The sequence below is a fragment of the Mus pahari genome, chromosome 6 (assembly GCF_900095145.1).
Source record: "Mus pahari chromosome 6, PAHARI_EIJ_v1.1, whole genome shotgun sequence".
Taxonomy (NCBI): Eukaryota; Metazoa; Chordata; class Mammalia; order Rodentia; family Muridae; genus Mus; species Mus pahari.
The window spans coordinates 80173678-80186618 of record NC_034595.1 but is presented as its reverse complement, the minus strand read 5'-3'; the positions used below and the strand labels follow the sequence as shown (position 1 = coordinate 80186618).

Genomic DNA, 12941 nt, shown 5'->3' with positions numbered 1-12941 from the left:
CAGGTCTTGAGCTTGCTTAGCGGTTTCAATTCCTTTCAGCTGACTCGGCAGAGCTCCACAGAAGGAGAGCCCCTAGGATAACCTGGCCTCCCACATGCCTTCATTCTAGGGACAGCCAAACACCACACAAGCCAGGGTTGACTGGGAACAAAAAGCTCATTATTGCTGCTGTTTGGATTAGCTTTCTCTCATGTCCTGCCTTTAACTATAATGCGCCCTCCCCCCCCTCTCTCTCTCTCTCTCTCTCTCTCTCTCTCTCTCTCTCTCTCTCTCTCTCTCTGTGTGTGTGTGTGTTGAGTGCTCCTGGCTCTGACATTGATGGGGGGGGGTGTCTTCTGATGAGAGAAAGAATTCAGATGCTTGCAGCCCAACAGTCCAACGCTTAAACTGTGATACAATCCATCCTCACTGTGTGACCACAGGCAAATTACCCTGCCTCTCAGATTCTGTTTCCTTATCTGGATCTTATCCTGTGGTGTTGTGAGAACTGCAGGAGATGCCACATGCAGTCCCCAACACGTGATCAGTTAACTGTGTTGCAGTGGGCACTGTAAACGGAGTCTGCAATCCCCAACCGCGATCAGTTAACTGTGTTGCAGTGGGCGCTGTAAATGGAGTCTGCAATCCCCAACAGTGATCAGTTAACTGTGTTGGAGTGGGCTCTGTGTTGCAGTGGGCGCTGTGTTGCAGTGGGCGCTGTAAATGGAGTCTTCTCCTTCCCCAACCCTTTTCTGCACCGGGGTCGACTGGGTGGTTGTGGGAGTGGGTCACATCCTGCAGGATGATCATCCGGTCCCATCTGTGGATGGGTGAGTCAAGGTCTGGGTCTCCATGCATGTATCTGCATGTGTAAGAGTATCCGTGTATTTCTGGCGGAGCATGCATTCGCAGTCCTGAATATGCATGCGGTGCAAAGGCGTGCGAGAGCGTGGACTCCAGCGAGAGGCTTCTCGGGGCACGTGCTGACCTGCAGGTACTGGTGTCTGTGGTATCCCCACACTGCTGCAGGAGGCTCTCTGTTCCCTGTTACTATGGAAACAAGGAGGCAATCCCAGGCCTGCCTCCAGAGAACTCGAGGTGCTAGAATTGAGATCTGGCTGGGTTTTCCCAGGAAGAGACACGGCTTGGGAGATTCCTGAGTCAGGGGTCTGGGGCTCTGGAATCCCTGGGAGACCCTCATTCTTTTAAGGTAACCTGGCTCACTGGTTCCCAGAGGCAGAGCTAGCTAGAGCTCATCTTGGGTCTCACTCTGACTCCAAGCAAATCTCAGGCCGAGAACTCGACCTGTTTGTACCTCAGTTTCCACTTCTATAAAACTGGAGAACCTAGCAGGTGGCTGCAGAGACAAGTCCAGAAGAGGAGTGTGCACTGTCCCCTGTCTGGCCTTTGTGGTCATTCCTAGGTGCCACTTCTGTCACCCAGCAGCCCTTTCACATGAACGCGCGCGCGCGCGCGCACACACACACACACAGCCCCCCAGTGTCGTTCAGGGGCCTCATAGCTCTAGAAAGGGACTATTCCACAGAGAACAGAGGCCCTGGAAGGCACAGCTGCTCAGTGGCGAGCCTGTGTCTGCTCTCCCCACAGAGTCAGCCATAGAGGCAGCTGGGGATTTTAAATGGGGAGTTGGCTGGGAAGATGGTCACATCGGGCATCATCCTTTCTGGAGACAGCACCCAGCTTTAGCCAGGCCCCAAGGCAGGGCTGCTGGTTGGGAGGCAGGCTGTAGTTCAGGAGAGGTTTTCTCTTCAAAACCTTGACTTTTAAAGAAAAAAAAAAAAAAAAAAGCTTGATGTTTTCACACATGCACACATGCGCGCACACATACACACACACACACACAGCCCGTACTGGAGTTTGAATCTAGGACCTCATGCTTACTAGTCAAGCATTCCCTCACTGAACTGCACCTCCTTCTCCCAGTCACTATCTTAACTGTTATTTGAGTCAAGGTCTCACATGTTTCAGCTTGGGCTCGAACTTACTACACAGCCAAGGAGAATTTTGACCTCCTGCTTCTCCTGCCTCTTCCACTCGAGTGTTGAGTGTTGCAGCTACAGCACGACCGTTATAGCTGCAGAATTATGACTCTGGTTAATGAGACAACTTGGTGGTAAATCGCTTGTTGCACAAGCCTGATGGGAATTCCTAGAACCCATGTAAGGGGAGAGCCAGGCTCACAAAGTTGTCCTCTGGCACACTGTACATCACACACACACACACACACACACACACACACACCACATTATTATTATTATTATTATTATTATTTTTGAGAGACAAAGTTTCTCTGTGTAGCCTTGGCTCTCCTGAAACTCACTTGTAGATCAGACTGGCCTTGAACTCACAGAGATCCACTTGCCTCTGCCTCCTGAGTGCTGGGGTTAAAAGCGTGTGCCACCATGACCAGCTACATACCACGTAAAAAAATTAAAGCTTAAAAAAAAGACAAACAAACAACAACGAGAAACACACAAGCCTCGGTGGAGACTAGGGCACGCCTTTAATCCCGGCACATGGGTGGCAGAGGGAGGAGGCAGGGGCAGGTGAGCCTGCCTGATTTTGATGGATGTCTGTCTGGTCTCTATAGCTCCTTTCAGGACAGCCAGGGCTAATGAGGCCCTGTCTCAAACTAACAACAGCAACAGCAACAACAACAACAACAACAACAACAACAGCAACAACAACAACAACAACAGCAACAACAACAACCTGGCCCCTTAGATATTAACTCAGATCTCCCATGTTCTGCACTGGGGGGGTTGTATATAATGCACGCACACAGAAACGTGTATTGATTTACAAGTGGTAGAAAAGCTGGATGCGGTGGCACAGGATGCTGAGGCAGGGGGATTACAATGAGTTCAGTCTGGGCTACATAGTGAGATCCTGTCTCAAGGAGGAAAAGGTTATTAAAGAAAACCGCTCCCTGTCCCTCCCATGCTTTTGGTAAGTGACCATTACCCTTGCTGTGGCCCCAGAAAGGCAGTGGGGAGCCGGCTTGAGACAGACCAGTCAGACCCAAGGGACGGGAAGATGGAGTGCCCAGGTCATGAACTGCCTAAGAGGGATCCCAGCGTTTCAGCTATCTGAAACTGTGACAAGGGGACTGCAGGCCCAGCCGAGTGACCTCAGGCAAAGGATGTCCCCTCTGGCTTCTGGCTAAACGTAGCTTCCCCCAGCAGAGGGAAGAGCAATTATTGTATTGGCCCAAGAGTTGGCCGGGATGATGGGTCCCCAGCTGCCAGAGTCACTCCATCCACTCCCGTCTAGATTCAATCCCATGGAGAGATTAGGGTTGGGAGAGGGCCAGGAAAGTCCTCACCCTGCGGAGGCGGAGGCGGGGGTGGGGTGGGGGTGGGGGGTGGGGGGGGCTGGTCGTGTGGTATAGAGTACTGGTGAGGAGTCACAAAGTGGAGCGGGAGGGCGCTGGGAGGGCGCTGGGTGTGCGAGAGCCTCAGATGTCCCTTTACTCTGGAAGGCAGTGGGAGGTTATTGAGCAGCAAGGACTCTAATCAGATTAGAGAAACTGATCCCAGCAGGCAGGCAATCTGAGGGATCCGGAGCATTGCTGGCCGCCGGAAGTGAGAGGGAATGAATGGAGGGGCAGGCTGAGACCCTGCCCACCCTTGTAGAATGAACTGGACTTGGGGAGATAGCAGATGCAAGTCCACAGGAAGGAGGATCCTGGGTGTGGTGGAGTCTCATCAGGCTTGTTGGCTGGCTGGCGGAGGACAAGCTGCAGGTGGGAAGCCATGGGCTGGTTACTGCCTGGCTTGAGTCAGGGGTGTTGTGGGTGGGGTGGGGGTTTCTGGGAGCAAGCCCAGGAAGCCGCTGGAAACATTGGCTTCACAGAGAAGGATCCAGAAGGGCAGAGGGGTGGTTGATGTTTGTCAGCCTTCCACAGCTAGCAAAAGGGCCAAAGCAGGATTTGAATGGGGGTCTGGATGGGCTAACACTATCACTGGGACCCTGACACTGGGTTTAGCTGCCTTGACCCAGGAAGCCTGTTCTTCCTGGGGGTCAGTGCAGCCATGCCTCTCCTACTGAGCCCAACAGCTACAGGATGCTGCAGGAGATGTTCATGCCCAGACCTCTGCTCTGTAGAGAGAGGCTCGGGGCAGTCCCAGCCTCTTGTTACCTTGGTACCTGTGCCTAGGTATCTGTACTGTGTGAACCCAGGCACCATATACAGGCTGCTTCTCCTTATCTTTATAGTCTCCCCTCCAGGGCTGGCACAGACATTGTCTCCATGTAAGAGAGGAGAACCAACGCAAGCTGTTAAGAGGCCCAGGATTCAGTTTGCTCTGTGGGCAGCGGACGGACGGCAGCGTGATCTGGACAGACTGAGTCCCTCACAGCTTCCTCAGAGAGACCCCAGCCCCGGCATTCCCACACCGACCCTGCTGGCCCCGATTTCAGGCCTGGAGCTCAGAGGCTTCCCACCCCTCCCCAGTCATTCCCTCCTCATGGCCAGTTCCCTGGGGAACTGCCAGGCCCGCCCCGCCCCCTCCCGGTCTGTGCTTCTGGCAGCTCTGCCACCCTGGGCTCTGGTCCGGGGGTGGTCCCTGGCGTCAAGGGAAGCTGACAGAAATTGGGATTAATGAGGCCAAGACCCAGGGCGTGCCTTTGGGAGACCCCGCCCCAAGCCCCACTTCTAGGCTTACAGTGCTCCAAGTTGGGTGGGCAGAGCTCTCTGGAAAGGGGTGGCTTGAGGTTGTAATCACTTTATCAATGTTTGTTTGTGTAACTCCGCCCCCAAGATGCTCTCCCCTCCATCTGTCCCACCATCTGCTTTCATCAGGATTTTCCAAACCGTTGGAGACCCAAGAGCCATTGGGAGGGTTGGGTCGGTCTTCTGAGTGGGCCAGAGAAGGGCCAGACCTCGGGACCTGCAGCTCCCGAGCCACTCGCGATGCTGGCTTCAGATCTGTCTTATGGCTTCTGTATCTCAGGGTAGAGGCTTCAACTCTCTGAGCCTCAGGCTCCACATCTGTAAGATGGTGGCATTATTACAGACGCTCAGAGGCATTGGCCATGAAATAAAGTAGTCTAGGTAGAGCACTCTACACACAGTTGGCACGCAGGAGATAAGGTCATCAGTGTCCCAACATCGTGACAGAATAGGATAGCTGCTCGTTTCTTTCAATTAATTAATTAGTTAATTGTTTTTGAAAAAAGATTTATTTATTTGTTTTATGTATATGAATACACATATATTGTGCAGATGGTTTTGAGCCATCATGTGGTTGCTGGGAATTGAGAATCTCTTGCTCCAGCCTCGCTTGCTCCAGCCCAAAGATTTATTTATTTATTATATGTAAGTACACTGTAGCTGTCTTCAGACACTCCAGAAGAGGGCATCAGATCTCATTACGGATGGTTGTGAGCCACCATGTGGTTGCTGGGACTTGAACTCAGGACCACCGGAAGAGCAGTCAGTGCTCTAAACCACTGAGCCATCTCTCCAACCCCAGTTAATTGCTTTTTTGTGACACAGTTTCTCTGTGTAGCCTTGGCTGTCCAAAACTCACTCGGTAGATCAGGCTGACGTGGAACTCAGAGATCCGCCTGCCTCTGCCTTGCGCTGAGATTAAGGAGGTGTGTGCCACCACTGCTTGGTTGCCACCCAGGTTTCTGAAGCCCCTGACTCACTTCTTTGCTTTGGAGACATGCTCCATCTTCCGCGGACTGCCTGTTGTCCTGTTCCACCTCTTCTGCTTCTACTTCTACCTCAGGCTGAGGCTCTCCTTCACCCTTGGACACCTTCCTCTAGGATGATAGAGGATGGGGCATTAGCAGCGAGAACAAGATCATACATACAACAGGCTTTCAAAAAAGGCAAACCTAGGACCCCAGGGACACTGGTGCCTCAGCTGTCTTTGCCATGTCACCTGCTCAGCCAGGGGAAGAGCTTTGCTTCAGGAGGTGCAGATGTGAGGGATCCAGGCTTCCCAAGCAGCACTCTCTCTCCTCCCTTTCCTGAGCCACATTTCAGGGCACTTGTCCTGGATGCAGGGTTTTGTTATAGAGTGTGAGGAACCTCTGGGCCTCCTCTTTGGCTTAGGAGCCTTTCCAGTGCTTCTATGGCCCTTGGGAAGGTAGAGGTGGCTGATGGGAGGAGCCGAGGAGCCCCTGAGGGGTCAAACTCTGCTTTCAGATGCATGCCTCGATAGAGACACGGCCCCCCACCCCCAAGCACACTACTGTGAAGGCAGAATGGAGACGGGGTGGGGGGGGGGTGGGAAGGCTTCAGAATCACCCTCCCAAAGAAGAGAAGCACTGAGGACAACAGAACCTGGGCCTGAGCCAAGAAGTCAGTCTACAGGATGTAGGATCCACTGAGACCCTCCAGCCAAGGATGGAGAGGAGGAAGATGGCTTGGAGATTCCAGTTTCAAGGAGGAGAGAAGGGGAAGGAGTGGTGGTGGGGGGCAGGGAATGACTCTGGGATTGGCTCTTTTCCGTGTCCCAAGCATGGCTGTCCTTCTGGACCCACCAGGAAGACAGGAGGGAGGTTGTCATCCGAGGGGTCTGAGGTGGGGGCTAAGCAGATCCCTACCAGCCTGCAGGTCTTCCTGAAGGAGGCAGCTGGGAACCACCCACGTTCATCTGGCGTCTCTCACGCCTCCACTGGGGGTCCCAACACAGGAGCCAAGGCACACAGTGGAGCCGGTGTTCCTGGGAGCCCAGCTGTCCCTATTCCATCCGGGTCTGGCTCTCCAGCTCTGTCAATGTGCCCCCCTCCCCCCTCCCCACACTTTTCCTCCAATCACAAGAGGTGAAGGCTAGACTGATGGCCTCAGAGACCTGGTCTAGGCACCTGGAGGGGAGCTTTGTTTTCTATTTTGGGCGAGCAGGATGAGAAAACTCACTGGGAAGAGCTGTCCAGGGAGTGGCAAACAGTCAATTCTACCTTCTAAGGAGGTTCAGAGACCAGACGCAGTGTCTCCCTTCTCTTGACAGGATGCTCTGGTGAGTTGCTGCACAGGAGTCAGACCCTCCATTTAAGACAACAAAGACTTCTGGTCTCATCTGGAATGCAGTCCGAAGTGATCATTGCTCTACGTCTGTCTCCAAACTGCTCACCTAACACACTCAGAGCTGATCATGCATGTTACCTTCTTCTGCATGTGTGTTATATCATTGTTTCTTCTGCACGACTGCAATCCCCTGTCTGAAACCATGCCAAGTGCAGAAGCGATGCCCGGAAAATCTTCTTGAAATGGATGAACAACAGCTCCTGATTTCAAGTCACTCGCTAGCTGCCAGACATTGAAAGAATCATAGAACCCTTCCTACTAAGTCTCCATGTCTGCAATGTAGAACACAATAAGAGCCACATCCTAGAGACGGGGAAAGGGCAGCATTTAGCTCAGGATGCAGCGGACTATTACCAGAGCTGGAGGAGGGAGGGTCCCTTACAGGCAGGAGGAGTTGTGACCCCATCAGCGCCTCTAAGAGCAGCTGTCCTTAGTACAGACAGGAGGCATAACCACCTCTGAGCACCCCCACCTCCCAAGGTGGAGATGCTTCTGTACTTGCAGGTCACAGGCCTGCACTCACAGAGGCTAGGAGAAGAGAGTACTGGGAAGAGCTAGGTAAGTGGATGGTGAGAGGTGGGATTAATTTTTAGAGGGGTTGGGGGATGACATCCGGAGTAGCCGGCAGGAGAGGGGGCGGGCTCTCTGAGACGGAGGTAGCAGGGGGCGTGTCTGGCCCCTGGAAGACCTTGGAACTGAGGAATGGGTGCTCCCTCCTCCCTAGAGAGCCCCCAGTTCATCTGGCTCGGGAGTTGAGGTGCGGGGGCAGCGAGGGTGCCTGTCGGATTCCTCCCTCAGAGCGACAGGCGGCCCTGCGCCCAGGTAGGGTGGATTGTTCCCGGCTTGGGAGAGCAGTCCCTGGACACTGACCCGCCTCTTTCCTTGCCCCTCCGTGCCGACTTGTAGAGCTGGGGTCCCGATCTTTCTCCCAAGGTGGGGTGTTCTCTAGAGAGGGGGCTGAGGCAGCGAGGGCGTTCTGTTCCCTCTCCCGGGAGGGGGCGGGGGCGGAGCCTAGCTGCTGGTGGGGGACCCCCCCAGGGGAGGGGCTCCGGGCCAACGCTGCGGGGCGTCTCCCTCGCAGTCCCGCCCGCCCCTCCGGCCGCCTCTGCCGCCGCGCGCCGCAGCAGCGCCGCCTTCCCTGCGCAGTCGGTGTCTCGGCGTTGCTGGGTGAGTGGGGGCCGCTCTGGCCGGGGTCGGGGATGAGGGGAGGGAAGCCTGGGAGCCAGGAACCCAAGTCCAGGGCTCCCCAGCCCGCTCCTCCCTGAGCTTCGTGGGATTCCTCCCACCCGCGGTGCTGCCAGTCCCCGGCTGCCCCTGGGGAAAATCGCGCGTCGCTCTCCAGGGTCCTGACCGCCAAGTGGCCGGCTCATGGGAGTAGCGCGTCGACCGTCCCGGGCGCCCCCTCCAGGAGGGACCTCGAACCCAGTGCGGGAAGAATGGAGGCGGGGGATCAGGGCCAGAGCCGGAGGAGGCTTGGAGGGGATGCTAGGGCGGGTTTCTCAGATAGAGCAGTGAGGTTCCTCCTATTTTGGGCACTGGGGGTCTTTGAGGAGAAAACAGGTATTCCTTCCAGCTGGGAAAGGCAATACCGAGGGTGGCCGAGAGGAAGGGGCACCTGGCGGAGTGCTTCTGCTCAGCGCATCACTCTGCCCCCGCCCCGCTGACCCAGTTCCTTGGACCTTGAGGAGGGGAGTGAGGGACACACTCCCTTGCTTAGCCCTGCGCATTTCCTCCGTCCCTTCCCACACACTTGTTCTGTGGCTTCTCAGCCTGGGGCAGAAGAGGCTGATCCAGAAAGGAGGGGGCACCAACTTACAGGAACATGCATGACACACATTACTGAGGGCAGACACAGGTCTCCTCACATTCCTGGGGAACATTTCTCTCTGTGACAGGTGCATACCCGCTCAACACGCATATTGAATTCACATGCAGCCATGCATAGAAACGCACAAGGAGATAGATGCGGTGCAGAGCCCAGGACCCACATCATGGGTGAGCATACGCATTCAACATGCACTCACACACATGTGCACACACGTGTGCATAGAGCTTCATGTACCTTCATGCACAAGGAACCCTTTTCATCCTGTCTTGCTCGTATCTCCAACCTCAGGGGACACTTGCACACACCCCTACACCTATGATTATGACTGCCTGTTTACTTCCCCTCCATTGCTTCTGCTCAGCCTCACACTTTAATTCCTGCCCTGAGGGGACCTTTTGAAACCGGAGAAGAAAAGGTGAGTGATAAGGGAGGTCTGGGTGGGCTGGGTAGGGTTCCCCAAGAAATAGAGTCCTCATCAGGTCTGGGAAGGGCTGCAGCTCCCTCTCCTGGGACCTGACAGTACCTCGGGGATAGAAAGACAAATGACAAGGGTGCCTGAAGGTCCCACGTGCAGCTGGCCATGTGAGAGGTGTCAGCATTCGAGTTGGCGTGTAATGGCATGTGTGAGACATGTGGGGTTGTGGGCTGGTGTGTCTTGATGCACCGTGTATGGGAGTTTGTGCGTGGTGCCATGTGTCAGTGCGTGTGAGTTGTGGGGCAGTGGGATTGCTGTGTGTGGAGGCATGGCTATCCATGTGTGGTGGAGGCTAGTATGTGAGTGTCGGAGAACCTAGGGAGTGCACTTGATGTTCTGTGTGGATGTGTTCTGGGGACAGGCATTTGCACATCATGCCTGATTTTTGTGGAGTCTGGTTACATGTAAGTCATTTAACATGTATGTAGCACCTGCCCACTCATGCATGATTCTAAGGGCTCACAGGTATTAACTAACTTAATTCTCAAGATAACCCTATGAAGGAAGTACTATTATTAAACCCACTATGTGGTTGAGATGGAGAGTTTAAGGAAATTGTCATTGCTTCTCGACCTTTTGGCTAAGATCAAGTGTACGAAATTGTCCAAGGCACACAGCTGGTGGTAAGAGGGGAAGCTGGAGAGGCAGGTGGATTTCCATGAGTTCAAGGCCAAACTGGTCTATAGTGTGAATTCCAGGACAGCCAGGACTACAGAGAGAAACCCTGTCTTGAGAAACAAAACCAAACAAAAATGTATTTTAAAAAAGAGGGAAAGCTGGGACCCCCGCCCAGGTGATCTAGCTCTGGGGCCCAGGTTAATACTTCTTGTTAAGCATATCTTCAGGAAGAAAATCGGACAGTGTTGGGGCAGTAGGTGCATTGTGGGGTTAACAGACATCTGGGAAGCCAGGAAGGGGGCAGCAGGTGCAAAGGGGGGCTCAGGAACTTTTCTGCACCCTCCTAGGACACTCTGGGGATCGGCTCTGTCGGTAGTGTCCGTGTGACCTGAAGCAGATCATCTTACTTTTCTGAGCCTCCCTTCTCATGTAGAAAATGGAGCTAACCCTCAGATTTCCCTCTGGGAGGATGAAAGCGTGTGCTGGTGAATGGGCTTGACACGGAGAGCCAGAGGGTGCAGTGAGTGTGAGCTGGCCCCTTCCTTCTTTGGGTCTGTCCTCCGACATGCGTGTTACAGGGCAGAGTGCAGGCTGTGCCATCTGGGGCCCACCTCTCTCTTCTTGGGTCAAATGAGACTTTGGGCTATCTTGTGTCCGAGGGCCCTTCTGGAGTAGTGTCAAGGGACTAAGAGGATGTAACCATTGCTCTCTGTCCTTCCACTTCCTTTGGTGGGGGGACCCAGGTGGGACTTGGCTCTTCTGCCATGGGCAAGCAGAACAGCAAGCTGCGGCCAGAGATGCTGCAGGACCTGCGAGAGAACACAGAGTTCTCTGAGCTGGAGCTACAGGAGTGGTATAAGGGCTTCCTGAAGGACTGCCCCACTGGCATCCTCAACGTGGATGAGTTCAAGAAGATCTACGCCAACTTCTTCCCCTATGGCGACGCCTCCAAGTTCGCCGAGCACGTCTTCCGCACCTTTGACACCAACAGCGACGGCACCATTGACTTCCGGGAGTTCATCATCGCTCTGAGTGTGACCTCGCGTGGCCGCCTGGAGCAGAAGCTCATGTGGGCCTTCAGCATGTATGACCTGGACGGCAATGGCTACATCAGCCGGGAGGAGATGCTAGAAATTGTGCAGGTGGGCCGCCATTGCCACTGGCTCCTCCGCCTTTGTTTCTGAACACCTCCCCTCCCCCACCTCTTTTTTTGTTTGTTTGTTTGTTTGTTTTTTAATCCTCTGGACGCAACCTGGTCCTGAGTAGTGGCAGGGGGTATTTTCCCCATCCTATTTACAAAAATCTTTTAGAATGAAATGATTTTCCATTGAAAGAAAAGCTGAAAACTAAAACTACTTTGGAGTTAGAGGCAGGAGGGTCAAGAGTTCAAAGCTAGCCTTGGCTACCAAATGAGTTTGAGGTCTAGCCTAGACATTATGAAACCGTCTCCCCTCCCCCACCAATCCAACAACAAAGGAAAGGAAGAAAAGCCCAGAAAGTCCCCGCATGTCCTTAGTCCACACTCACCAGCTAGCGTGTCCCTGTGTTGCATATCTCTGTGTGCGTACCATGGTTTCCGGTTGTTCTCAGGATTGATCCTTCACCCCTCAGGTAAATGATGTATTTCCTAAGAATAAGACATTCTCTTACATAAGCCTTAGTATGATTACCCAAGTCAAGAGATTTAACATAGAATAGAAACAGCACCGTTCCTATTCCATTGTTCACTCTCTCCAGAATGTTCCCTGTTGTCCCCCACCCCACCCCACCCCTTGCTGGTCTGGGATCCTACATTGAATTTTGTTGTCCTGTTTTCTAGTTGTATTTATTTAGAGACAGGATCTCACTACATAGCTCTGGCTAGCCCGGAATTCACTTTATAGACCAGGTTGTACCCCACCTCAAAGAGAGCTACCTGTCTTCTCGAGCGGAATGCTGGGATTAACGGAGTACAGGGAGCCTGGCTTTGTTATTCTGGTTTAATTTGGAATTGTTCCTCCCCTTGCTTTGTCTTTCCCTTTTTGACATTTCTGATTTAGGCAAGTTATATTTGGCTTTGGTTTGGTTGGAGACAGGTCTCTCTAAGCAGCTCAGTTTGGCTTTGAACTCATGATTCTCCTGCCTTAGCCCCTGAGCCATAGCGTTACAGGTATGTGTTTCCATGCCCAGCTATGCTATTCATTCATTCATTCATTCATTCATTCATTCATTCATTCATTCATTCATTCATTCATTTGCTTGCTGTATTCTACCGCCGGGCCTCATCCCCAGCTTGCTAGTACTGTTTTTTGATCCTCATTTACTGAGGAGGAAACACACTTTGAAAGGAGAAGGTGCTTGTTGGAGACCTCACAGCCTGAGTGGGCCACCTGGCTCCGATGTTCACATGCCATCTGGACACCCAGCCATCGCCTAACTAATTGACAGAGGCACCACCAGAGCCCAGAACTGCATGCGGCACTCAGACCCCTGAGCTGAACTCATCCCTAGGGCAGACCCACGTGTCTCAGACAGGTAGAGCCACTTGTTTGACATAAGACGTGGGGTTGAGCCCAGGCTGGCCACGGCTCCCAGCCGCCTTTTGTGAGGCTCTGAGTGCTCTTAGGCAGGAGGGGAGAATTCCTATTCTGGACTGGCTCTTCTGCTGCTCATCTGTAAAAGTGGAGCAGAGGCAGCGAGGCTGATCGCAGGAGGAGATTTAGAGACTTGTCATGAATGTCTTTTCTTAGTACCAACTTAAGTATGAAATGCATTGGGTTTATTTCAGAAGCCTTCCATGGCACGATGCCCCCTTAGCTCACTGAAGGCGGTCAGCGCTGAGATTCTATTTTACCCGCTTGCTCCTTGTCCACTTCAGACATTTGTTTTTAGACAGGATCCCTCTCTTCTTCTCTTCTTCTTCTTCTTCTTCTTCTTCTTCTTCTTCTTCTTCTTCTTCTTCTTCTTCTTCTTCTTCTTCTTCTTCTTCTTCTTCTTCT

The 12941-nt window shown here is 53.2% G+C and overlaps 1 protein-coding gene across 2 annotated transcripts in view; it reads left to right on the top strand.

Annotated features, from left to right (window-relative positions):
• The first annotated feature begins 8133 nt into the window (after nt 1–8133).
• The window catches only part of Hpca (hippocalcin), a 10067-nt gene continuing 5259 nt past the window's right edge, over nt 8134–12941 (top strand). The window contains exons 1-2 of one of the 2 annotated variants that reach the window (XM_021200369.2): nt 8134–8209; nt 10707–11105. In XM_021200369.2, coding sequence (XP_021056028.1) covers nt 10728–11105 — 378 coding nt within the window. In that variant the 5' untranslated portion in view covers nt 8134–8209; nt 10707–10727. Of the gene's footprint in view, nt 8210–8730; nt 9286–10706; nt 11106–12941 lie in introns of those variants that run through there. The other variant, XM_029539644.1, reaches the window with a different exon arrangement.